This window comes from Rhamphochromis longiceps, linkage group LG7, assembly GCF_057381845.1.
Source record: "Rhamphochromis longiceps isolate RC_006_pf linkage group LG7, R_longiceps_female_GT1.1, whole genome shotgun sequence".
NCBI lineage: Eukaryota > Metazoa > Chordata > Actinopteri > Cichliformes > Cichlidae > Rhamphochromis > Rhamphochromis longiceps.
Window position 1 is genome coordinate 49,354,054 of NC_140563.1, and position 27,896 is coordinate 49,381,949.

Consider the following 27,896-nt stretch of genomic DNA (forward strand, 5'->3'; position numbering starts at 1 on the left):
TCTTTCCTCCACAACTTAATGAATTGTTGCTGACATTCCAAACTATTTTTCATTGGCTAATATGACCAACAAGAAGACAGAGACACACAGGAGAAGAACAACAAACACACTTTTAGTTGTTTGATTTATTTGTGGCTTGTTTATCAGATCAGAATGATGGTAAATACATACAGTTAATGCACTTGGATTCATTTAACACAAGCAGCTAAACCATTATTCTTATCACTGATTCTACAGTATCGCACATTTTAACAACAGCAGTTGGTGGATGGGATAATGTTCTGAAATATAGCTTGACGTTTACGTAGAAGTGCAGAACAGTAGTAAACAGGACAGTTTCACTCTTGTACTTGGTACAAACTGAGGTTTCAGATTTCATGTTCAGAGAAAATGCACTATATTCACTTCTTAATTTAAATTACTCCATCATTAGTCATAGATATCTTAATTTTTTACAGGTCAACACAAATAGCGCACTCAGACACTGGTTTGCCATGTTATGATGAAAGGCTGATCCACATAAACATCCTTTGAAGTCGCATCAATAATCAGCTCCTATAAGAAGAGGCAGAGAAAACAGAGGGCGACTTAATCCTTTCGTTCATTTAACGTGGCCTGTTCTTCGTTATTTGTGAGCTGTATAATATTAATGATAATAATAACGCTCTTTAATTATTTACATTTAAATAGAGAAACCTACAGTGTTTAGATGTGTATAACAAAAATGAGCATCCCACAAATGCACTGACCTGGGAGTCAACGTTGTGCTCTGGGGTGAGATTATGTGCCACTCCAGCTACAGTCAGGGTAACCTTTGTGATCTTAGTACTGCCTGCACCCCAAACCTTCACGACGCCCAGCTTCAGCCGATCACCAGCAGTAAGACCATTGTGGGTCACCTGACTGGACAAGGTGTTCTAAATGAGAGGGTTGGAGACAAGGAGGAGGGTTAATGAAAACCAAATACATCCAGTGCAAATGATTACATATTTGATCTGTATCACTGATAAACAAAATAATAATAATAATAAATTCCACCAGCTATCAGTTTTACAGGATTGCGGTAATTGTATGACATGTTGGACAACAATCGGCACTGGAAGACACTTTAAGCCCTTTGGTGTATCTACAGATACTAAATCTACTCTGAGATCATGTCCAAGTTTTTCAGGTTTGTGAAAGAAATGCTTTGAGCTTGTCTGACTGCTAAACATGAACTTTTGCAGAAACCTTCCAACAAAACTGGTGGTGACTACATTGTGGCTTTTATTGTTTTATTTAACTAAATGGTGTCGAGGAAGAAGAAACACAACATTTCATTCTCTTCTGACTAAGCATGTTCATTTTAAGCCACAAAAATTTAAGCACAAAATACCTTTGCTCTTGAGTAATTTGAAAGCATCTACTGAGTTATCATTTTTTTACTATAATGGTCACTTATCTGCTTTGACATAATTAAAATTATGTGTTAATATTATATCATTAAAGCACTAAAACATTTTTCTTTTCCCTTTTCTTTTCTATTTTTTAATACCGGTGTCAAAATATTTTCTAAAGTTAGAAATTTATCTGAAGAAAAACATATTTCAAACCACCAACTGCTAACAGTTAGCCTTTGACATCCACTTAATTTGGCCATTTTGAATGCTAAAGCATGCATTTACAGTAATAATGACAATGAAAAAAAAACACGATACGTAGTTGGCTCTTGAACTCACCGACTGTGCTGAAAATGAGATCAGAAGATATTTGTTGGTCTCCACCGTGTCTGAGGAGAGAAAATGCGAACATGAAAACAAAATAACTGACACAGAGACAACTTACGGATACGTGAGAATTTGTGCCGATGAAGACTTGAGTTGATATTCATTTGACTAAATGGAGAAAATATAAAAATGATGTAACATAGTAATGACTCGCAAGCAGACGAGCCATAACAATAACAATTAAGTAAAATAAGTAGATAATTGGCTTAACGTATGCAGAGTAAATATACACATGGGTGAATAATTAATTGGTGGCGTGAATAAGTGAACATGGAACTGGTTGGATGAATGACACCATGACCAGGTAAGCAAGTAATGCATTGAGAAAAGAAAATAAGACAGCTAGAAAATCACCATTCGTTATCAGGACTGGGGATTAAAAAAGTAGCTCTAAATTTTAATAGCAGTCCAAAGGAATGTTTGTTGAAGTATTTCAATTTAAGCAGACGGACTGACAAAGCAGCATTGCCTTTCATTAAAAGAAAAACACAACAAAGAGCTGGCAAGATGTTTATCTACTGACTAACAGGATTACTAAAATGTTAAAATAAAATAGCACTGTGTTCTGTGTGTTTGTGTGTATATGCATGTGTGAATAATCACTCTATAAACACATACATTAAATGTCAAACCCCATGCTATTCGGTGTGTTGATAGGTGTAGGTGTTTAAGAGGGACCTTTCACTTACCAATTCCCTCGCCATCATCCCAGAATAAAGATCCTTCAGCGGTGCCGCTGTCACTCAGAGGGACGATCAGTCCTAGAGGATTCTTCCGGCTAAAAAAAAAAAGCAGTGGAAATGTTTGTAGCAGATATCTAAAGGACACCGTCTGTTTAAACCTGATGCTGAGAACAAACAGGGGCCTGATCTCCTTACTGTTGAAAATGATCATCACCTGAGTCTCCCACCTCTCATTCCCACTCACACTTAAAAACATTCAAACACACAAGCAATATGTGTTTCTCTCTCACTAACCGACAAACAAGCACACAGGTCACGCTACACACAGGATGCAGACCTGTAGCTAACTGTATGGGGCATAATGTGTGCTCACCTGTAGTATGTAGTGTTCTCGGGCTTCTGCCAGGGTAAGATGTATCCTCCTCTGATGTGCAGGTTAATATGGTCCAAGGGTGTCGGCATGTTAATCATTTGGCCACGCACTCCAACATCTCCGGCCTGATGAAAGAAATGATTGAATGCTATTAAAGTACTAGAGGCACAGGTAGAGTGTGAAGGCATCTTTTAATCAACAGAATTATGCAAATGCATTGATAACAAATATTTGCTTTTAAATGTTATTGCTATAGACAAATACTTACTGTGTGGTAGTCATACCAGCGTGCGTTGGGAAGATAGCCATTCACATTTGTGACTCCCTGAAATCAGTCGCAAATAAAAACAATCAATCCCAACACTAATGGTGTAGACATTTAAAAGAAAAAGGGGAAAAAAATGTGTGTGTATGTGTGTGTGTGTGTGTGTGTGCGTGTATGTGCATGTGTGTGTTTGTGTGTGTGTGTGCATGTGTGTGTGTGTTACAGCATACCGGGTCAAGTGCGGGGCTGATAAGTAGGGCAGGTCCCCAAAGGAACTGTTTGTAGATTTCCCATGTAGATTTGTCGTCCACAAACCTGCGATACAGCAGCACAGACGCCATTAAACCTCAGTATTCAAGCACTCATTCAGGATTCAGTGGCTTCCAGATGAAAGCCAATTAAACTCAGCCAGCCAGCTCCTTAAATACCAGCTGCAACTTTTTAAGAGTCACTTAAATTGATCTTGTTTTTCAAAGAGTTTCACGTGTTCATGTTTGGAAGTTGCCAAGTGTAGCTAATCATCTCACATGCAGTGCCTTGCTCAGAGAGCTTTTGAAATGCCGATATGAAAGAAGTGCAATTGTCAAGAAAAACTATTCTAACTTTCTTACCAGTTCTAGTTATTCTCATGAGCAAATTACTTAAACTCCATACAAAAGTCATGGGTAACCAAAGTGAGTTTTATCTACCACTTTAACTGAACATCTGCAGCCAGTCAGAGATGTTTTGTTAGTAGTGTTTGTGTATTTGTGTGTGTTGTGATCTAAGCTTACTCGTGCAAAAGTGGTCTGATCACTGTGTTTCCTTTTGTATGTGCCTCATACATCAGCGTGTACAAATAGGGCAGGAGGGTGTAACGGATGTTCAGGACATCCCGGCTTGCTTCGGCGAATGGTTTATCCCAAGCAACAGGATCTTGTCTCTAAAAGAAAAAAATGTAAACACATTATTATTTAAAAGTTTCAAAATTTCAGCTTCAAAAAAAGCAAAGTTCATGAGTAAAAGCACCATTTTCATGGCACTGTTCATGACACTAGACAAACTCCTAATTCCCAGATTGGTGTAAAAATAAATTAATTCTATAGATAATGAAATAATTCAATTGTTGGCACTGAATCCAAGAGCAAAAATACATTTTAAAACCTTTAGATTTTAAGATCCAATGATGGTTTAGTAATTTAAGTCAGACTGCACAAATATAAACCTGAAAAAGTCAAATAAGCTGATTTTAAAATTCACAATCCAATCCATCTCTATGGATGCATATTTAACCCACTCACCGGGTTGCCCTTGCCATTGTGGTTGCGTGAGTATGGATAGAAAGCACCCAGCTGCATCCAACGGAGACACATCTCATAGTCAGGTTTATTAAAGAACCCGCAAATGTCTGCCCCGGTCTGAAAGAGAGAGTCAAACCCAAAGTCTTTTGTATTTTTAAGCATCATGTTGAATTAAATCACACATTGCATTTCAAGATGTAAATAATGAAACTCAATTTAAGCTACTGTATGTTATTTAGTAAGTACAAGATCACTCAGAGGGTCAAAGCCAGGAGAGATGATGATACTTACGTAAGGGATTCCAAAGAGACTGAACTCCATCATACCTGTAGAGCAAAGAAACATTGGAAATTATGTAAACTGATTAGAGTTTTTGCTTCGTTTTAGGGGTTTGGGATCATGTTAACCTATGTGTTAAAGACAAAATATATATTTTCAAAACACAATTATGAACAGCACATTTTATGCAGAAGAGTAAAATTAAAAATAAATGTGTATGTGTACCAATAATGGATTTGTAAAGCTGGTCCCAGCTGGCATTGTTGTCTCCGAGCCAATGTCCAGCCCATTTTCCACTAGAGGGGTAGGTGGACCTGGTGACCACTATGCCTCTTTTACCAGTCACGTCCAGAAGGGCACTGTGCAAAGGAGAAGGACAAGCATATTTGCCTTACACATGCAAATAACACACGTGCGCATACATAGTCGAGCAATTAGAATAACATAAAAGTGTCGTCTTTCTTTTAAAGCAGTTATTCATTTATTATAAAAATGAATTATCCAAGGTGCTATTTTTTAAATTAAATTAAGCTAAAGCAACTGAGCTAACAGCCTGAGCGTCCGCGTATCCTTTTCTGCAGCTAATTCTTCTCTGCGGTGAGAAAAGTGTTTCACTTCATGGACAAATGTATTTTCACATTGTTAAGTTAAATAAACATGCTGAAAGATATGAATTTTCAGTCTTACATTTACATTATTTTTATTCATCTATATGCATATGGACTTTATTCCAATTATGGATTGAGATTATGATGACAATTTTGTCTGCTTCAACATATTAAAACAGATCTTTGGCATGATTTGCATTACTCAGATGAAATATCCTGGATGCTTAATATGTAAAAAAATAAATAAATAAAAAAAAGCGCTTGACCTTTTATGGTTAATTGCTTTTCTTAAATACAAAACAATAACAGCACCTGCACAGATACTGATGTCAGCAGGAAAGAAAACAATAACGCACAAAAACACGCATACAGATATGCAACGACACACACACATGAACCGGCACATATATAAACGCATATTCACTTACTCATAGGTTGGCTTGGTGTGCGACCATCCGTACAGGTTATGGACATCATAGTGTCTGACTCTCGTTCCATCACTGAGTATCTGTTCACTGTTCATGCACAGAGTCTTGTGGTTTAAGCCAAGATGTTTGGACTCCAAGGCTGCAAAATGCAGGCACATGTAGATAAACATAATGAGTTTAATAACCTAATTATTCTTATTATTGTAATCTAATTAGGATGAACAAAGACAACATTCAGCCTTACGTGGCATATATGGTGGGTTCTCTAGTTTTGGATCACCAAGACATTTCCCATCAACTGTGCCGTGGACAAAACTGGCAGGTTCATTCATGTCCTGCATGGAAAGGTAAAGTCCAGATGATGAGAGTGAAAAGGACATCTGGTATAAAGGTGCCTTTGTTACATTTTCTACTTCTGGACACTCACGATCCAAAGGCCATCAAACTTCATCGTTTTCTCGTAGAATTCTTTGATTTCTTGGTGCCACCACTGTGCTGTTTCTGGCCGGAAGAAGTCTGGGAATGCGGTGTATGACCTGTAGAGCTGGAGGTGAGAAGTCTTAAGTTTAGGCACATATTAAATATATCTGAGGTGGTGAGGTGAATGGATATTATTGTACCTGTACTTGGGTATCCCAGTCCAGATTCTCATCTACTGTAACGTTGGGATAATCAGGCCAGACCTGTAGAAGAAAGCCACAAAAAAGCCACAGAGTTTAAATGCTTTATTTTACAGTACATACTGAGCTACACACATGTTGTCCAACCTCATGTAACCTTTCATTCCTTCTTACCTTGCCCCACACAATTCCATCACTGATGTGTTTGGGCCACTTGATGAAAACATCTGCTGCTTTGCCTCTCGCAAAGGCTGGGTAGGGCTGGGTCTCATTGCCTGAGATAGCGGGATCCTGGAAATAAATATGCACAAGTCTTGTGTGTCCAGTGGTAGACAGTGGCTACTTTTTCAATAACATTTATCCTTTGCAGATATAAATGACTACCATCACATTCAAACATCTTTTTTTCTTCCCTGTGGTTACTAATATGTCATTACCAGGATGAAGATGAATCTCATGCCCTCTTTTCTCATGCTGTCAACGAGTGCAGGCAGTCCTTTAAACTCTGAGTCCAGGACAAAGTCCAGCTGACGCTCCATGTAGTCAATGTCTGCATACTGCACATCCTGGAACAGACAGCAATTCAAGCTCAAATGAACAGATGTTTAACTAACTTTGAACAGCCTGCCACATGTTCACCTGAATGCACTTTATATAGTGAGTGGATACAGTTAACTTTTATTTAAAGTTGTTTTGTTTGTTTGTTTTTTAAATAAACCCATTACTAAAGCACTAAACAGCTAAATCACGTTTTAAAATGAAAACAGGAATAGTATTTAAATTATAAATCATTTGCTAACAAGGCATCATTAGCTGGGTTTTAATTAATAAATATGTCATAACAAATAATGGTTCCTTTAGACGAATGTTTAAAGAATTGAATTATTAAACTTTGTGCAGACTTTCTCTCTTTTTCACAAGCATTCATAAATTAAATGTCTTTTATTTAAATAAACAAATATCATAGGTGTGCACACTTGCTCCATCGCTGAATAATATATTCTGCCACAGAACTGCAGAAAGTACAAACATCCTGTCTCCATGAACTTACATAGGGTATAGCAGCTGCCCTCATGTCTTTGTATAAGTCTGCTATTTCCTTGTCATTGGCGTAACCATAGCGACAGAGTTGGAACCCAAGAGACCAATAGGCAGGTAGAACAGGTCGTCCAATCAACTGTTAAGAAGAAAAACAAACAAGGATGTCAAAAAGTGTTAAGCACAGGGAAAAAGGTGTTATGCGGGATTGGCTAAATAAGAGTGCACAATGAAGCAAAAAAGTAAGGTGCTGTATTTTATCAACAGCTGCCCAGAGTCAGGGCCCTGTAAATTACATCTAGCCTATTTGGAGCACAAAAAGGAAAGCTGGCAAAAATGCTGACTGTGAACGGTTCTCAAAAGACACGATTAGCATCTGAGAGCAAATTAATAAAACATATAAAAATGTAAGCTTAGACTACGTGTGAATTTGATTTAAGGTGAGCAAATACAAATAGGTATCCAGTTTCATATATTAGTAATTGCAGAACAATATAAAATTGTTTGCAACCAACGGGAACTTTTTATTTGAAGCATACCCTGCTCTGCTTAGTTCTACGACACAAGTTACCATGACGATATACCCCACAAACTACATAGACGCAAACAAACCAGAAGTCCAGAAGACGTACCTCAGTGTACTCCTGCACCACCAACTCGGGCGTAGGTCCCAGGACCATGTAGAAATCCAGGATGCCACCCAGAGTTCGGTAGGTTAAAGCTGGATCAGGTAGGAAGGTCACATCTACAAAACAAAGCAAAAAAGACATTTACGTGACATTTTCATTACTTTCAAATGTACATTAAATTTACAGTAGGAATTACTATCCTCGCAAGAAATGTATGGATATAACAGTATGTGTAATGCACGTTCATCTGTTTATGTTTCATGGGATGAAAACAAAGGACACAAAAGCAGGGGTGTGCTTATTTTGTGATGCTGGTCATGCAAATATCTCCCCATCAGAGGAACATGTGCGCATGTGTGATTATGTGTAGATGCAAAAGTGGACCAGCAATAGTGTTTATTCATCAGTTCCAACGTGATGTGTGTGTATTTCGCTTACCCATTGCATTGCTGTTTAGCAGCAGCACACCGTGAGCATCAGCTGTGTTCTCAAGGCCCATGTAGAAAGGATGGACTCCATAGCAATTCATCTTGTACTGCAGCAGAGACACACAAAAGGTGAGCATCAAGTGTGGACCATGTTTAACATGTACTATAGCACGCCCCTCCCCTGTTTTATTTCCCTTAACAGTTGTCTGAACCCTGTGGAGCTATTTTTTAAGCTTAGCAACTACCCATGATAATGTCAAGGACATAAAGTGATGGTGTCATGGTGAACTCTCATGTCAACAGAATCTCATCAAAGTATCATGAATGGGCTTTAAATTCTCTGGCAGGTTCTTTACAAGTCATCTCTATAGCCTCTACAGCTCGTGCTGCTAAAGATATTTAGTGCAGGGTGCTCTTGTATACAGCAAGCATGAAACCAGTTTTGATGAAACACACTAATGCCTAAATAATCTATACCTTTCAACCATTCCTTCAGGGAAGTTATGCTCTAATCTCTGCATCAAGAGTAGAAATAACAACTAAATATTGTCAAATAGAGAGTAGCACTCGTTTTTTTACATTGTTTGCAGATACATATACACATGTGCGATGTTACAGTATGCGTGTTAGTGTGATACTTACACCAGGAGGCTGGTCCTTGGCAAACATGCCCCAGGTGTGATAGTTGAGATCGTGCTTGTAGGTGAGATGCTCTGTTTCCCCAAAACCATAAACATACTGAGATGGCAGCTTAGTTGACACTTGGATGAACATGTCTGAGAAGGTAAAGCCTGGCACAGATGAATCCCAGCTAAGAAATGCAACAGAGGAGTGAGGGAGAGAGAGGGAGGGAGTTAATTGCGATATGTTTGACATATCTACAAAATAATTTCATCCTTTCTCCCTATCTTTGCTTTATTTAACTAGAGAAGTTTAAATTCTCTGTAAGTGAGTACTAAAAATAAGCAGTAGGAAGAATATTTTGAAATCACTGTGTGAAAGGTCAAAAAATCAATAAAATCAACAATTAATTCACAGCATGCCAACTTCCAACTTTTTTGGAAATGCAAGCCAAGATACTCACATTACGGTTCCTGTGCTTTTCCTAATGACCTGGATGCCGAATGGTTCGTTCACAATGACCACCTTGTAAAGTCTCTTGTTCTCATCAGTCTCAGGAGTGGCAGGAAGTGACAATCCCACTGGTACCTCATAGCGCTTTGTGTTTGGGTCAAAGATCTGAATGCGGAGGAATTGTTATTGCATTAGCATATAGGTAGAATCAATACAGATGCACCATTGGCTGAACAAAAAAATAAATGAGCAAAATCAGACCTTGAACTGCAGCATTTCACCGGTGTGATAATTAATCTCAACACGGAGTGTGTCAATATCCCGTGACTGTGGACGACCGCTGCTCCTGTACTTCCTGTTCCTAGTGATGTCAAGTGTCATGCCCGAGCTTCTTTCCCGTACTGACGTGACAGTGTAACCATAGTCTTGAGGATAGATGCACCATGGGCCTTGTCCACTGGTAATTGGCTACGTAGGGAAATAAAAGAAAGCATAGAGATTTTAAATATGTGCAACTTTGTTTCTAAAATCGCTGGGAGACTCTACAAAATTAACAAATTTAAAGCAATAGTCACAAAAGCAACACATCAAAGGCTTAAATAGAAACGTTATCTTATTTTTAATAACCCCAACCGGTTCTGGTTCTGCTGGAGGTTTCTTCCTGTTAAAAGGGAGTTTTTCCTTCCCACTCTCGCCAAATAGCTTGTTCATAGGGGGTCATATGACTTTGGGGTTTGTCTTGGTTTGTAATATTGTAGGGTCTATCTTACAATATAAAGTGCCTTGAGGCGACTGTTGTTGTGATTTGGCGCTGTTTAAATAAAACTGAATTGAATTGAATTGAATATGCACCCATCTCACTCCAGTCATGATTGGTGCTTCTACCTGTTCATACCTGATACCTGATTCTGACACTATGGCAGTAAGAACAGGTGTCATGCACCATAAACAGTTCAGATCAAAGCTTAGAATTTTTTTTATTTTGAATTAATAACAGGATTCAAAAAGGATTACTTGCTTAATAAATTATTTAGAAAAAGTTTATACTTCGTTGTCATATGCACCTATCTTGTGTTTTAGAAAAACACATGTGTATGTGAGCATATGACCATTTTTTACTTACATCCCAGATGCAGCCTCTGGCCTCGCAGTTAGCCTGATCCGCATGTTCCTCTGGATGGCAGTCGATGCGTATCACTTCCCACTCCAACACGTAGGTCTCCCCGAGGGTCAGTCTGAGGTCACGCAGGAACAGCACCTGAAGTTTAAGGGAGGAAAATGTTTTTGCGGTGATCCTTTCTGAGCTGTCTCTGAATTCAAATTTCCCCATGCTAGTGAGCTCAAAACCTGCTTCCTCAAGATAGAATGTGGGCTTGATGATGGATGTCCTCTCATTTCAGAATTATTTGTAATGTTTCTAAATTAGTTGTTCCTACAGCAATTAATAATTATTCTTACAATAATATTGTAAATCTTTTTTTACTTTTGCCTCTGCATTGATCATCTGATGCTCAACTGGAGATAAAAATAAATGTGTGGCGTTTTAAAATATACATTCTGCTGACACGTGAGTAACAGTAACATGGTGTTAGCATTGCTAGCACTATTACACCATGTGTTTTGTACATTAACTTTTTTTGCGAACATAATTTCCTTCGATATGAAAAAAACAGTAATGTTGTTTTTATTTTACATTTATTTTGTACGTAATCATGTCGATGCACATTCATGTGTTTACCTTCTTGTCTCCATCGTGGTGGATGTTGCTGGGTTCTAATGTGGTAGTAGAGTTTGTGGTGCCAACATGAGTCACAGAGATGGACACGGGAGGAACGGGTATCCCAAGGATAGTGATGTTGTCAAACTTCAGGTTGTTCGGATCATTGTAACCAGCATGGGTCACCTGCATAGTCAGAACTCCCTGCAAGGCAGCAGATACATAATCACACGATCTGACTTTCTACACATTATCCCAGATTTAAGAGATACAGCATTTATTTTCACTGTTGCCCTCGAGTAATGTTAACATATGAGAAATGCACATTATGGACAGGAAAAGCTAAAATTCTCATGTGGTTTGGAACTTTGAACTTTAGCGCAGATTGAAAGGAACATGTCGGCTGGATTTGAAAAAGTGCTGCATGGTTTTGTGAGGTGAACTCACCTGCTTAAGAGAGAACTTGTAGTGGATGTAGTTGCCATTCTCAATTGTATCTGTAAAGAGAAGGATGTGCAGATCTTTGTCTGAGTAGATGAACACGAGTGATTCACAGGTACATAGCAAAGTGGCTCACTTCTACTTGTTAATGTAAGTGAGCCAACTGAAAGTGATTTCAGAGTCACATCAATTAATTAACTTTTTTTGCTAAAAAAAAACAAACAACCAAACTTGTAGTGCCCCAGATACAACACATTTGCAAACAAAAAGGCAAAAGATGAGAAAAGAGATAATACCTCTGGAATCTCCATCATCCCAAAATAGTTCCCCATCTGCATTGCCGTTGTCATCAGGAGCAATGAGCAAACCCATTGGGTTACGCCGACTAGTTAAATATACAGAAACAAATGTAAAATTACAAACATATGAATAAATGAACAAATCCATCCAATGAATATAGTCCAATAAAATGAAAGAATTGTGCAGTATAAAATTATGCGCACATTTGTGTGTGTGTGTGTGTGTGTGTGTGTGTGTGTGTGTGTGTGTGTGTGTGTGTGTGTGTGTGTGTGTGTGTGTGTGTGTGTGTATACCTGTATGTGGTAGTGACATCAGGTTCCTGTGTGGGGAGGATAGCTCCACCTCTGATGTGTAATCCGAGCTTGTCAGCTGGTAGATACATTTCCATGTGTGTTTTTCGGACTGTTAGCTTTTGCATCTGATCAGAAGGACAGAAGAATAAAATATTATATCCCTAACTTTCCTCTTGTGTGCTAAATAATCCATGCAATTAACTTTTCATTTTTAGATATGGATTTTTAATTGTGTTTTAGTTCAGTTTCAATTTAATCAGGGTGCCCTGATCCCTCAAATCTGTTAGTCATCATTAGTAATTGTTATTTAAACTCCAGTTTAAAACTAGAAGGGGCGTATCAACTAAAAAAAGGACATAATAATTAAATATGTCCTTTATAGCACACTATAATTAGTAAAAGACTTATGATTTGTAGAGTAGCTGTTCCATTTTGTACAAGTGGACTAAGCACTAATATATGACTTCCTTACATTATGTTGAATAACACTGGACCTCATTATATATCAGTCAACTTTTAAACCTGTGTCTTACCTTAGACGACAGGCTTCATGACATTTGGGTGTTAAAATGGTTTTCAAAATATTATAAAGATAAACTTCACATTGCTCTCTTTGTTTTGTTTTGTCTTTCTATCCTCCATTCATTTCTTTATTGGCCCACAATCAACCACAGTTGATATCTAATCACTTGAAGACAACATGCTCACAGCAGCCTAATCTTCATCTTCCTTTCTACTTGTCCTGTTTTTCTCTCTTGTTTCTGGTTTTTGCTGTCTTTGTGTTGTGCTGTCCAACGTTTGCCCTTTCTTTTCATTCCACTGCTTATCGATTTGTTTTTGCAGTATTTCTTTGCTCTGTAGCTTGTTTTTCATGGTCACTTTCACTGCATCATTACTCCTCCACTCTTCTATACTCCTACCCAGATAATAACGGGGGACTAACCAGGACAAGGGTCCAGCAGCATGACAGCCAGCGTAATCATTCATCTGATCGGTGGATGCTTTCCATCACCGCCATGGCGCCTAAATAAGGTCCCAAAGGAACTTAACACCTCTTTTATCTTTCTGTCTCTTTCTTCTCTTCTCCTTGTCCTCTTTCTTGCTCTTTGTTCTCACTCCCACTCTGTCTTATCACCTTAGTCTCACGATCTCAAACAAAGAACTTTCATGTGAAACATGTTTTTGTCACAGTGTAACATGATGCTCCATCTATCTGATCTCTTTCTTTTTTAATCTATTTTCTTATATACCTATTGTGCTAATTCAGCTCAATGGGATTTTTAAGGCAGTTGTTTTTTGTTCAGATTATATTGAAGATATTATTTTAACTCGATAACTGGGTTTGCTACATTTTAACAGCTGCTCATACTTTACTGTCTGATTTATGGCAATTGTACCTAAAAACAGTTACTTTTGGAAGTGCACTTAGCTTGGACAACTTCCTGAAAACAGCAAGAATTTGACCTGAAAGTAGTGCAGTGTCCAAATTGAATTAATTATACAACTGCTTTTTTTTTCTATAGATCTATCAAGACAATCACACTAAAGGAAATAGTCGTGCTTTATGGAAAACATTTTAATCAACCAGAACATGTTCTTACCGACTCATAGTCATACCACAGAGCATCTGGTACATATCCCCACACCATGTCTACGCCCTGAACAACACAAGAGCAAAAGGCGTCTTTAGCCATTTTCACATTTTCATAATTTTATATATCTAAATACAGAAAGAGCAAGAAGGAAAAGAAGAAAACAGATGAGTAGGGGAGTGTGTTTGTGTGTGTTCACTTACAGGATCCAGTACAGGTGTGATGAGCAGGTGTTTTCCCCAAAGGAACTGGCGATCCACTGTCCAGGTTTCACTATCAGAGTAGAATCTACGACGAGGAGGAATACAAGTGAAATTAGATATCTGTCATCATGTCGTGACTGACTAAAATATATTTTAGATTAAGGTCTATATGTTTAATGTTCCACTGTTTAATGCCAACTTTTTAAAAAAAAAAGAAGCTTCATATTGTTTATATATTGTTACTGTTTCTGTGTCTTTATTTGCTGATTATACCTTCTTTTTAATTTGTCTGTGTTTTTCAGTTTAGGCCTCATAGCTTAGCTGTCCTTACATCGGCTAATCATGCCAGTTTTCCATCATGCTTTACAATGATTGAATCATTGGAGTAATCTCCAATCATTTTTTCACTTCTATGTCACAATCACTTTTATCTCATTATTATCGTTATTTTTCCTTTTGTTATTTGGTACTAAATTGATTTAAGACAATATGCTGAGTGACTTACTCATGCATGACGGGACGTACAACAGTCTCCCCCGTGGTGTGGGCTTTGTAGAACATTGTGTAGAGGTAAGGCAGAAGTGTGTAACGTATCGTCAGGTAATGTTTAGAACTCGCCACCAGTACTGAGTCAGCGCCATATGAAGCTGGATCCTGAGGCTGGAGACAGAAAGACGGATTAAAGGGATGAGGCTAATAAGGAACAGGTAATGGGAAAAGAAAATAAAGATTTGTGGGGGGGTTTACTGATAAACTAATGGAAAAGTGATCAAACAGCAAAGGGGCGAGGGAAGTAAAAAACTAGAGGATTTTAGAAGGACTAGAGAATTAGAAGAATCGAGTGGCAATAAAGCTGTCAAAAGGATGGGTGAGGCAGTGCAAACAAATACACATTAGGCCTGTTCATAATGAATAATCACAAAATTACTTTTACATTACGCTTTTTAATTACTTTTTACATTTGAGCGATCCAGAGGTAAAGTTCGTAAAGACAGCTAGTAAATGAAAACAAATTATGCGTGATGCTAGTTCAGTGACAGTGGTGAGGGCAGGCTGTGGTCCTTAATCTGATCTGGGTGATCTTTTAATCCCATAACTCGTTTGTGCGTCTGTGTATGTGTTGGAACTAGCTGTATGGGATGTGATGAGTGCCATGAGTAGGGCAAAGCAAAGGTCACACTTCAGCTGTCTCTCCCCAGCTATGCAAAGCTTTTAACTGCTCGGGCTCTACAGCACCTATAAAGTGTTATGAAATGAAATGAAGTGTATACCCTGCAGCACTTTAGACCAAACAGGCAAAAAGTGACATCTGATATAAGACTTGTGACAGAAAAAGCTGCCTTTAGAGTACCTTGTAGCCCTCAGCGTTGTGGTTCCGACTGAAGGGATAGAAAGCGCCGACCTGCATCCAGCGACGGCACAACTCTTCAGGGGAGTCGTCAAAGAAACCACAGATGTCGGCTCCGATCTGAAACACATTTCCATCGACGTTTAGCCAAAACCAGCTAATTTAAGTGTATCTTGTTGTATTGGAAAAATGAAAGTTGAATAATATTTGACAAACTCCGAGAACAGGGAATGTCAAGGATTTTAGACAGATTTGATAATGAAATATTTCTAGATTATAGTAGCCAAAATGGCACCAATGTGATAACTTAGCCCCTTATTTGTCTTTTGAAATGTCTCTCTTGATCTTGGCTCAGTCCACTTGAGATTTACTGGCAGTAGCTGTTGGTTGTAATCTTTATTTACATTAATTGCACAATTGAGTCCAAAAAATAGACTGCATTCAAAGGCCACTCTGCAGAGACTGTTTGCTTTCTATTATTTACTTATTGGTCACATTTTACAGCAGGCTCAATGGGAGGGAAATGATCCAAATCCCTTTTGCCCTGTGTTCTATATGTGTCTTCTGAGAAACCTAAAAGGCAGGCTGCAGTGATACAGTTCCAATAGGAGTCCCTGGCATGTATATACAAATGCCTGATGTGCACAGCTGGGGAAGTGTGTGTGTGTACATCTGACTCACTGTTTTTCTACTGTTGTTTGAAATCTGTGAACTAGGCATATATGTGTCCGTGAAATAGTTTGTGAAACCCTCTGTTTTATTTTTTTCTTTACCTATTCTATGCATCTGCACATGTCATATGTGTGTGATAATGGTTAATGTTATTATCATACTTTTATATGTTGCTAAACATCTTTCTTTTGTTTATATTCAAAGCTTTTTGGTCAGCTAGCATTTAACATTTTTTCTGAAGGTTTGCTACTCACATAGGGTATTCCAAAGAGCCCAAACTCCAGCATGCCAGGGATAGCCCATTTCATGTCATTCCAGGTGGCAGCATTGTCGCCTAGCCAGTGACCTGAATATTTTCCCACACCTGGAAAGGAAGAGCGGGTCAGCATCATGGAGCGGTTTTCTCCAAACACACGGTCCATAGCTCTGTGGGATGGAGAGAAGAAAGAAAGGAGACAACCAGATGATACCGGATCACTAAGTTACAAAAGGACAGGGGGACAAAAAAAAGCAAAAATGCACAAGTAACAGAGAAACAGGTATCAAAAGTGGATATGAGGGGTAATACTGTACTTTTAGAGAAATGAGAATTAGGAGATGTAAAGTCTCCCCTAATCTAAAAACACTCTTTCTTGGTTTTCTTTGGTTTAGTTACTCTGAAATTTAGCCAGTTTAGCACCTTTCAATCTTAGAGATAAGGCAAATTGCACAGTATGTAAGATATTTAATCTATCATAAATGGGCATTTGCATTAGCAGGATTTATGCTAAGGTTCCATTAGTTATGCTAATGTTATGCTAAGGTTAGCGCTAAAAAAAAGCTAGCATGAAGCCTGCTAATGCAATGTGTCTGGCATTAGGAATAAACTAAACAGATGTGTTTACAAGTCAGGTGTTTATTTTAAGTATCTGTGCAGTCAACTAGCTGTTTTCATGAATTTCAGGCAGTCTGTACAAATCACTCTTTAACTGTTTGCCAGCCCCTACCAGATTCTCATATCAGCGCGCCTTTCTAGGTTTGTGTACATAAATTATCATTAAACTCATGTTGAGGGCCATGGGTCAGTAACTTCTGCTTCTACATCACTTGATTTTGAAGATTATGTATGTCACACTGCTTGTGTACTCACTTCTTAGTAGCCAGGACCATAGAGTAGCCATACAGACTGTGGACATCATAGTGGTTGCCCCAGGTTTGCTTGGCATCCATACACAGAGTCTTACTGTACATGAGGTCATCCAAAATTTCTGGGGGAGAGAACAGATAAGGGGAAAGTTAGAAGCAGCACAGAGAGAATACAGGATGCAGAAAAGGAAGAGAGTGAAAGGATGAGATAGGCATTGATGTACTGTATACTTTAATAGGAAGTGGAACGAGAGCAATAAAAAGGGTGGCATCAGGGGAAGCTGCTTTTCATAGTTATGATCTTCCTGTCTGGGAAACAGTCAGAACAAAAGACATGGCAGAAGATTCATTTTCAGAATTCTTCACAGGGGATCCACTATGCCTGATGAACTCACTATGTTTGCTATTGTTGGACGTTCAGCTGCACTTCTATGATATATCCTATTTCATGAAATATGTAGCATTATCATGGCTTACCAGAACATAGAAAACAATGTCTCTTACTTGGAATGTAGGGAGGGTAGTTGAGTTTGTTAACAGCACAGCCCTTCGATGATCCTTGCTTGAAATTAGCAATCTCATTCATGTCCTGCAAATGCATATGAGAATATTTTCTTGTAAATATACAAGAAATTAGAGAGTAAAATTTATTTGGTGCTTCTTTATTGGTGCCGATGTCCAGCCCACAATTTGACTAGCAGCCCCTGTGTGCATAATACCTTCATTTTATGTATTTACAACTGACTTACAATCCAAAGTGCGTCGTGTTTGACCTCCTTGGAGAACCGCTCGTACTCATCCACCCACCAATCGATGCAGTTGGGGTTGGTGTAGTCTGGAAATACGGTCTCCCCTGGCCACACCTTGGAGGGAGAGAATGTGACATGATGTTTACCAAAAAAACCCTAAAACTTTGAGGCATAACTCATATTCCAGTGTTTTGTTTATACACCTGACCTTCCAGGTTTGGGAGAAAGCTTTAACAGCTTTTTTAACATGCGTTTAATAAAGCAAGAGGTTAGTTTACACAATAACATATATGCAGACAACATGAGATGGCATGAACAGCCAAAATTATGAGCTCTGAGTGAGAAATCAGTGTTCCTATGAAGATGCTGGAGGAACAGTTTAGGGGCGTGGGAATAACAGAGAACAGAGATGATGATGCGATACAGAAAAAGGAGAGAAGGTAAAGGATAAAGGGGCTAAAGAGACAAATGAGCCGAGCAACAGGAGAGAATCAATAATGCAATAAGAATCTGTAGACATGTCTGTTTGAAGTCAACGTTAGTGATGCACATTGAGAAAAATGATTCATCCACTGAGAAGAGTGGAGGTTTGGTGTGTGCGTGTTAGGATGACAGGAAGATGTTTTTAGCAGATGGTCAGAAATTCAAGGTCAAAGTTTACTGGTAGTTCCTTGCAGATGCCATCTTTTTTCCTTCAAGACTAGATTTTATCATCTCCAGCTGCGTACTTATAATGACAGGAGTGTAAATAAAATGTCAGCAGCTGTAACTCCATACGTCACTTTATTATTGCCTTTTTATGGTCTTTTTTGTACATGTCTCTATCAGACCCTGTGCGTACTGCCTTTCTAAAGTCTCTTTCTACCTTCCATCTTATCTATCCTTTATTCATCTATCTACTTTGTCTCCTCTCCCTCATTATGTCTTGCTTCCTGTGTATGTCACCATACACTCAGTGCGATCGTCGATCTGTTTCCCTGTAGATTTTCTTCTAATCTGTTATTTGTGTCCATCTATCTGCACCTACCCTTTCTCTGCACATGTCTTTGTCTACATTTATAACCTTTTCCTTAAACCCTCCACTCTCCCCGCTGCTCTGTTTACGCTCATCTTTTTTAACTAAGCAGAAATGTTCAGAAATGTTTGAGTGAGGTCCTGCTATGATGTTCTAATGCACGCCAACATTGTTGTGCCACCAGGAAAGGCTTTTATCTTGTTCTTTCCAAGCAATTTTTGCTTGGTTGTAAAAGCAGAATAAATACCAGGTCTGTTTATGTATCTCCCTCATTACAAATGCAGCAACAGCAGAGGTCCCGCGGCAGACACCTTTGTTTTTATAGCCGAAAGACAACAACATATGTAAATAAAGCACAAACCACACATATGTGTGCACTCATAAACCACAAAGTAACACAAATACATTTGATCCAGACAAGCGGATGCAGGTGGATGAACACAGGGTGTATACAGCATGTATTTTTCTACTAAATTTGTGACTTTGTGTCACAATAACAACAATATCATATGATGGTACTGTAATAGTCTAGTTTTACTGGTCTTCCAGGTAAAAACAAAAAAAAAGAAAACAAAAAAGACATAATAGTATATAGTAAAAATATATAGTAACATATAGTAAATATATAGTAAAAAAAAAAAAAAAGATTAAGTACATAAAAGGAGTGGTACCTTTGGTATTTGATATCATTAACAGAGTAAGTAGCAGACAGGTGCTGCTAAGCAAATACGCTTGATGCATCAGAATATCAGGCTTGTACAATGTAGCTCACCTCTCCTATCAGAGGAGTCTTCCCATCTGATTCAGTGACCCAAGCATTCTTCGCAGTGCCACGGTCATAAGACTCATATGGAGCATCTCCAACCCTCTTGCTGGTGGCTATTGCGGGATCCTGGGGACAAATGATACAGTCATAAGAATATATGCTCAAATCAAATCAATAAATTCATAAAAATTACACGACTGCCGTCATTTTCATTTCTTCTTTGGTGTTGCTGATGTAGCAAATGTTACTGTGCGCTAGAAGTAATGATTTAAACACTTTGATGTCTGTTTTTGATTTGAAGTTTTTATGATTTCTTCTTATTTTTCTAGGTTACATAAATACACCCAATATGGCCACAAAGTACTTCTTACCAGGATAAGGATGTATTTCTGCCCCCTCTCATGGAGATAGTCAGCAAACCGAGGAAGTTCAGTGTAGTTAAGCTTGTCATAGGTGAAATCTTTTTTATTCTCCATATAGTCTATGTCGGTGTATTGGACATCCTGCATGGGATGGAAAAAACACTGCATTGATATGCTATGTCCATGCAATTTTCAATTCTCAAATGAGAGTCTGATGTATAAAAGGAATTTTAAAACTCAAACAGACTGAATCTTACATATGGGAGGCCCACAGCACGGTTTCTCTCCACTGTTTCCTTGACTATGTCGAGGTTGGTGTAGTTCCACCGAGAAAGCTGGAATCCCAGTGACCAGTAGGGAGGCATGACGGGCCTGCCAGTGAGCTGAACGGCATAATTGGAAGTGTTTTTAATGTAATTAGTGAGCCACACAACAATATTAACAAGAAACCTCGCGCCACATGTTTTGCATTTAGTAAAATCACCTCGAGGAACTCCTGCACCACTTGTTCCGGTGTGTCACCAAAGACAATGTAGAAGTCAAGAAGCCCTCCAATAGTCCTGTAGGTCACAGCTGGGGCAGGCTGCAGTGTCACATCTGGAAACAAACAGAAAAAAGTAGCTTAATCATAGCAATATAAGTTTATGTTGTGATTTTAAAATAAGTCACACAAATTTCCCACGTGTCTGATTATTAAAGGTTATTTTATCTTATTTCCTTTTTTTTTGCAAATGCGTCACCTTTTCAGAATATATATGTGTGGGGTGGGTTTTTTTTTTACACTTTCTGTTGGTTTTTAATCAACTGCTAGTGTGTGTTCTTGCATTTGTGTGAATATGTCTTTACCCATAGCATTGCTGTTCAAGAGAAAGACCCCGAATGACTTTCCACTCTCATCTTCCAGACAGAGGAAGAAGGGATAGTGTCCGTAGAGGTTGTGTGTTCCCTGCAGAGAAGCCACAGTGGGACAAATGAGTATACAATAGAGGCATGTGGGACACTTACTGAAACTGAGGGGGTGACTACACAGAATAATCAGCTTACAAGGCATTCAATTATAGGCCCTATGAGAAGGCAAACAGACTTGTAAGAAGCACATGCAACATGTGCATGCTGTCCTCACCCCATTAGGGAAAGCGTCTCTGGTGAAAATTGGCCAGGTTTTCCAGTTGGTGTCATGGCGATACTGCCTGTGGACGTGCTCCCCGAGTCCGTAAATATTATGTGATGGAAGTCTGGCAGACAGCTGTATGTACTGATCTTCAAACACCAGTGGTGCGATTGTGGTGTCGAACCTGAACGTTATGAGGAAACAAAGGACTAAATGATCACTGGGAAGTGTAAAGACAGACTGATACATTGGGATGTGGGGAAAGGGAGAGCAGGTAAGAGGGAAACAAAGAACCCTGAAAAAAATCTATTTTTGCCCAAATGCTGACTTTTAAGTAATCCGATTACATGTAATTCTGTTAAATAAGTGCAATGTAAAACGTTAAATTTAATGGGATCTCTCAAAAGCAATGTTCTTGGTTGGTATGCTTTCACTTGATACCAAAGATATTTTCCTTAATGATTAACTTAAGGATTAATGATTACTCAGAATTATGACTTCATGTTTGAGTGAAGTAAGTAAAGGAATTAGAGTGAAATGGAACTAGAAGTAAACATAATTACTCTGGGAGATGAGTTTTTAGAGCAAATTAAACAACAAGGAGGAAAAACACACAGAGACAGGCCAGCCCATTAATCTCTAATAAGGCCTCTGGGTAGCATTTGTCTAGTCTTCAAAAGAAGCCATACACTGCTGACGTTTCCAGTTCCATTCTTCTGTTATCTGTATTTATCTTATCTGAGGAGTACTTGATCAATGTGGTGTCAGCTAGGGCCAGCCAAGCATGACTTGTATCACCATCAAAGTAATCACGTGTTGCATGGGCATTATCTTACAGAAGTTCTTACACAATGATTTCAAATGATGCACAGAATCATTGATAATCTATTAGTATCTATCCTCTGTTGTCTAAAGCGACAGAATTCTGATAAGTTATCATTTCAACAAGCCTCTATTGCAATAAATTTTTTAACAAATATATCCTCGTCTGTCTTTATTTGTGCAGGCATATGTGCATACACAACCCTATTTTCCATCCATCACAACAAATACTCACGGCACCTACGCAGAGTGATTGCTTACACAACTTTCTGGTTCTCCTTCCTGCGCACAGTAAGGCCAAAGGGTTTCTGTGTGACCTGCAGTGTGCTGCTGATGGGAATGGATGGGTTACTGGGAAGACTGCTGATGTGTTCATGGGGGACCTCGAATCTGTTACTGTTGGGATCGTAGATCTGAGGGAGAGGAAAGGAGTCAGGCCTCATCTCACAGTCACAGTAACAATTTCTCATGTATATTGCTATTTTTGTATTAAGCATCCTTTCATTAATCCAAATCCTTTGACCATTAAATATATCTGTAAGCTGCAGATTTGCATACGGTGTAAGTGTTCACCTTAAATCGGAGACGATTGTTTGTCTGCATTTCTGCCTCAAGCGACAGTTGTTTTATCTCCCCACCGAATAAAGACGGAGAATCCATTCTTATCAGGTTTGCTTTAAGAACTGCAAAATTAAACAGAAGACAATAAGATGGTAAGAAGGTTAATATATCATCCACATAATACATCATATCCACATACTATAGAAATCAATTGGATACATCGGTATCAGACAACCAGCAGCAGTTCAATTTGATTCAGTTACATTCACATACTTCCATTTAACAGTCGTCTCAGTGTCCCAGCGCACTTAAATTGTAACATTAGAGACATAAACCTAACGATCTAATGATTCACTATAAGCAAGCATTCCTGTCTCATTCCACAGCTGTAGCATCACATTAAAATTGTCGGGTGAATTAAAATGGGAATCTGTTTAAACAATATACTTTAGTCATTCAGTGATAAAAGGGTGCAGAGCTTATCGAGTACGTTGTCAGCGCTAATATGTCAACGTGTTTGATGACATTTTAACTTACATGTAGTAAAAAAGAAATTAGTTCATTTTTATGTGACAGTTAAACTCACGTCATAATGCATATCTGACTATGCTCATGGATGGAAAATGCATGAAATACCCAGCACTTCACATGAGGGTAGAAAAAAGAAAAACCTGTTAATAGTGCCACATTTATACCAAAAACTTTGCCATAGGCAAAGTTAAAAAAGTGAAAAAGGAAAAGAAAAATTATGTGAAAAAGATAAGTGGAAGGAACAAGTGGCGGTTAACTAGAAGGCCACTTAATTTTCCTCTGTTAGTGAGTACATGAGTCCCAAAACAGGACAGAATAAGAGGGGAATGTGTTTTACCGTAAGGGCTTGATGAATCCTGCGATTCCACGGTGTATCCATGGTTGGTTGGGAAGAAACACCAGGGAACGTTACTCTCATCCCGTGGGCTCCAACAGCATCCACGCGCCTCACATTTCGCCTGTTCAGTGCATTGTTGTTGTCTTTATTATTATCCGCATTAATGTCACTAATGCTGTGATTAGTATTACTACTGCTTTTTGTCACCACTGCAAATGTTTAAATAGACATTATAAGCAGTGCAAGAAAAAAATTACGTTAGTAGTTACCCACTGATTATAACTTTTTTTCTGTGTAGGCTCTTTGAGGGGGGAAAAAAACATATTCTGTTCACACATTACTTTGGACTCTAGGAAACTATGGTGACTTATACCTGGGAAGCTCCAGGATCAGGGAAGCAGTCTACTCTCTCGCCAAGAGGAATGTTGGGACAGGTAGGGACAAATGCTTTAGTTGTTCCTGGCAACAACAAAAAAAATTTAAATATCTCCTTGAAGCCAAGCAATCAAATCAATATTATAAAATGTAAATGCTGCAATTTTGCTAGTGTAAATTGATATGGAGATTATTCTCTGCATTGGGAAATATAATCATGATCAAACACGCAAAGAAGGAAGTAATGTAATATTTTAAGGGTAAAGAAGAAACAAAAAGCAAACTAGAGATATATAAGAAAACAATAATAAAAGAAAAATGCTAAAAACACTGAAATCAGAGTAAGAGTAATTTGTATATGTGCAAACAGAACTACCTACACTAAAAGACACATCACAGGGATTTTAAAAAAAATATGCACTTGTGGTATATAGATATTTATCCAGTGGGCATATTGTCTGCCTGCAGTCAGGATGAAGGACTCGATTCAAAGGAGGTATCATTTAAAGGTATGTGACATGCCTCGGTGGTCCACCTACCCTTTTTGACAGCAGATACTGTGGTGGCAGACAGAACTAAAAAGGTGATTGCAGTCGCGGTCATCGGCATGAACAGATCCATTAGGGTCACCCCCAAGCCAGAGAAGCGTCTCCTCCCCATCTAGCACACACAAAAATGAACATGAGCAAAACACTATAAAGGCCAATAATCATTAAAACCCGGGAATGGATAAGAAGTTTAACATTTCACATTTTCATTGCATCAACCTTGAAGTTTCTGCAAAGGCTTTGCAAAACTGAGACAGAAAATGTAATTACCTACAGTAAAGAACGAGAATGTGAGACTACAATAAACCTAAAGTTGGATATTGAAGACAGTGTTCAACAGTCTTAGCCTAATCTTTGCAGATGCACCCATCAAGCAATTAGGTTTCACGCGAGTGTACTCTCCTCCATACTGTAAGGTATAAGTAGTAATATTTTTGAGCTGAGCAGCTAAACAGCCTGCCTCTGTGGTCTTACCTTGGTTCCCTCCACAGGTTGGGGCCAAGTGCTCAAAGTTTGACAGCAGTAGCACCCTTATAAACCAGAGGATGAGGGAGTGTTGTGCATTGTCACAGAGACTCAACCCCCTTTACTTTGTGTGTGTGTGTATGCGTGTGTGTGTACGTGTGTTTCATGCAGGTCCCAAAGCCATAAACCATCTATCATTCGATAGAAGTAGTGTAGCCTACAATCTGCTTAGCAGGCTGTTAGAAATCACCCCATTATCATGCACACTGTGCATGGACATGGTTGTGTGGTTAGAATTTAACTAAAGATTATTGTGCATACTTAGCCATGACTTAGCAAAACCCATAGTTAGTAGTCTATAATTAGCAAATGAACATAGCCTCTCTCCCATCCCAACTTTTGAGATGTTGGGATGTTATTTTATCAGTTTATCACTGTGCAGCATCCCCTGCAATATATATTTTTTAATATATTACTATTAATATGTTATGTTTGCATTTAGTCAGCACTTGCTGTTTTAAAGCACTTCATAAATAAAGTTGGCTTGGTTTGGATTATTTTTTAAAAATATCTCCTTAAAAATACGAGAAAAATAGACAACTGACAAAAAAACACAAATAATTAAAAAAAAAAAAACCAATTACACTCATAAAAAAATATGTGTAACATAGTTGCAGTAGCACATTTACATTTCAGCAACAGCAATATGGCACTCATTGATATGTTGAAGGGTTGAGAACTAGTTTCAAATGGCGAATATTGTACGATAGAAAAATCCAGTCTCTAGAAAGTGAAGCACTTTAGCCTCTAAGGCACGTTCATTTGGTCAATTATTTATGGGCTTGGCATTTGTTGATAATCACATGCTGCAATAAACACATAATCAAAGGACTGATTCTTGATTAAAATCAACAATAACAATAAAACACCCTAACAGCATTGCATTGTGTCCCAACACAACAGAATAGTTACTAAATATCAGCTACAACAGACACACACACACACACACACACACACACACAAAAGGTACAGATAAGGAAACATTTATTAGGCCTCTTCCAAACACTTTTTTAGCAAAGCAAGAGATTTTCAACATTACATTTCTAAATTTACTAGTTTTCTTTGAAAAAGCATAAATTATTTTGATTTGCACACAATAACAGAATTATTTCAGAAATGTCCTGGTCATTATTCTTAGATCCCAGAAAAACTGACCTTTTTATTGAGGCTTAGCACAAAACACTGCTTTGCAATGATGTGCTTTAACTTTGTAATGCAAACATGCAAACTGGAATAAGAAAATCTGCTCTGGAAACTAACTGAAACTAAACCGAATTAAAAACAAAAAAGTCAAAATTAAATAAAAATAAAACTACTTAGAAAATACAAAACTATAATAACTCTGAATATATATACTGGAAGCTCAAACAGATGCTGTCTATATTTGGAAAAAGAAGGGAGAGACCCAAAGAGCACCATCCCCACAGCGAAACACAGGGGTGGGAATATTATCAGCATCCATGCATCTGGAAATGGGAATCTCGTCAACGTGGAAGGAAGCACAAAGAACTCACAAAGAAATTACCACAGTGGTAATTGTCATTTTAGGTTACAACCTTACACACTCAAGTATTACAGTGTTAGCCAGCATATGAAAGAAATCAAAAATGTTCACCGGCACAGTGAATTAAGTGTATTTGACTGATAATATTAGATGTTGTCTTTATCAGTTGTTAAGTAATTCCATAGCTGCATAACTAGAATGTCTCCAAGGGTTTGAAGTCAACTATGGAAGTAATAATGGGTTTTAATGCAACCTCTGTTGGCTTGTTAATATGTGGCAAAAATCCACTAGATCCAGTGTTACACCTCAGTTTCAACACTAATGAAAAAGAAAAGAAAAAAATAGGATCCTGCACTACAACTCAGGAATTCGTAAATAAAGCATAAAGCATTGGGCAAAATTCCTGAGCTAGCTCTGTGGTCCTGAGCAGAAGTTCGTCAGGCTTTCTGGAGGGCTTTTGAATTTTTTTTCTTTGGAAATTGGTTGCTTTTTCATTTTAGTCCTGTCCATTATAGCTTACCATTTTCTATGAATTACTTGTGTATAAAAAAAAGTCCCCTAACTCAATTGATGAATCAACATTGTGCCTACACATAACAACTTAGCACTGAAAATATTTTTAAAATGTATCTTGAGGCACTTTGTTACTAGCAGCCTGTTGCAAAACCACAAAAATTGTGCCTATTTCTTTAGATAAATCTAAAAAAGCAATACCAAAACATTTAACATTCAGAAAATACTATTTTTGCACAAACAGGATTATTAAAAACTATTATTCCTTAACAACATCTCAGAAAAATGGACAAGTGACAAGTGCAGGGTTGATAGAATTGCAGTAGGCCATTTACATTTCAACAATATCCAACATGGTTATCATTTTGTCACATAATATGTAAAGGATTGTAGTCTAATCTGATCAATGGCGAATATAGCATAATGGAAAAGTCATTTGCCCACAGTAGAAAGCACAACATGTTATTCTCCATGGCATTCATTTGGTCAATTATTTATAGGCTCAGCATTTATTGTTGGTGATCATAATCTGTAATAAAAACATAAATCTACAGCATTTTATTGTGTCCCAAGAGAATGGAATAGTTACAAAATATCAACAGCACACACACACAAAATTTATGCTGTGTCATGCTTAAGTGTGTCCTCAACACACACTCATAAATCAAGAGTATGGCAATAATTATTAGTATTCAGCTTTGATAGTTACTTCAATCAGATTAAGATTAAGGTTTTAAAACCATAAAAGCATCTAAAGTGCTTAAAAGGCAAACAGTGGACAGTACCTAGCGGTTGCCACGATGTTGTGAAAGACCATCATTCACTGGATAAATCAGGCCATACTTCCTCCAATAACACAAGTGTTTCTTCTGGAGGTGTGGTTATGAAGCTTTGCCCTGTCCTTCAACTCACCTGTAAAGAGACGGAAGATTATCTTCTCTTGGTGATAGGCGAAATTGGTTATGATCGCTAGCTGCAATAGTGAGGCTGGTAGTGTTTTCACTCTGTGAACTTT

General features: G+C 38.1%; 1 protein-coding gene across 2 annotated transcripts; it reads right to left on the bottom strand.

Moving 5' to 3' along the window:
- Window positions 1-137: 137 nt before the first annotated feature.
- LOC146666180 (sucrase-isomaltase, intestinal-like) lies at window positions 138-27,886 on the bottom strand. Of its 2 annotated transcripts, none has more exons than XM_085414034.1 (48): window positions 27,794-27,886; window positions 24,331-24,451; window positions 23,790-23,875; window positions 23,417-23,537; window positions 22,561-22,670; window positions 22,249-22,400; window positions 21,178-21,349; window positions 20,901-21,000; window positions 20,539-20,651; window positions 20,312-20,437; window positions 20,064-20,195; window positions 19,699-19,818; window positions 17,912-18,025; window positions 17,667-17,751; window positions 17,167-17,284; window positions 16,292-16,463; window positions 15,369-15,485; window positions 14,523-14,677; window positions 14,018-14,102; window positions 13,824-13,880; window positions 12,223-12,347; window positions 11,926-12,014; window positions 11,636-11,685; window positions 11,210-11,392; window positions 10,595-10,729; window positions 9,733-9,939; window positions 9,482-9,636; window positions 9,040-9,208; window positions 8,408-8,504; window positions 7,973-8,085; window positions 7,354-7,479; window positions 6,740-6,868; window positions 6,477-6,593; window positions 6,303-6,365; window positions 6,110-6,226; window positions 5,927-6,017; window positions 5,683-5,821; window positions 4,872-5,005; window positions 4,659-4,693; window positions 4,368-4,484; window positions 3,861-4,009; window positions 3,318-3,402; window positions 3,091-3,147; window positions 2,823-2,947; window positions 2,456-2,544; window positions 1,719-1,768; window positions 750-917; window positions 138-555 (listed from the first exon to the last, which is right to left on the bottom strand). In XM_085414034.1, exons 2-48 carry the CDS (start codon window positions 24,449-24,451, stop codon window positions 478-480), a joined length of 5,448 nt encoding a protein of 1,815 aa, XP_085270160.1. In that variant the 5' UTR covers window positions 27,794-27,886; the 3' UTR covers window positions 138-477. The 2 variants fall into 2 exon arrangements, with proteins under 2 accessions (XP_085270160.1, XP_085270162.1); XM_085414036.1 differs by lacking the exon at window positions 27,794-27,886 and adding an exon at window positions 27,667-27,786.
- Between the last annotated feature and the right edge of the window lie 10 nt (window positions 27,887-27,896).

Excerpts from the sequence above, each read along its gene's own strand:
- LOC146666180 (XM_085414034.1), bottom strand. The coding sequence starts at position 24,451 with ATGGGGAGGAGACGCTTCTCTGGCTTGGGGGTGACCCTAATGGATCTG. Across the intron at positions 22,401-22,560 it reads ACAATCGTCTCCGATTTAAG|ATCTACGATCCCAACAGTAA; the intron begins GTGAACACTTAC and ends CCTCTCCCTCAG. Across the intron at positions 6,018-6,109 it reads AGTTTGATGGCCTTTGGATC|GACATGAATGAACCTGCCAG; the intron begins GTGAGTGTCCAG and ends CTTTCCATGCAG.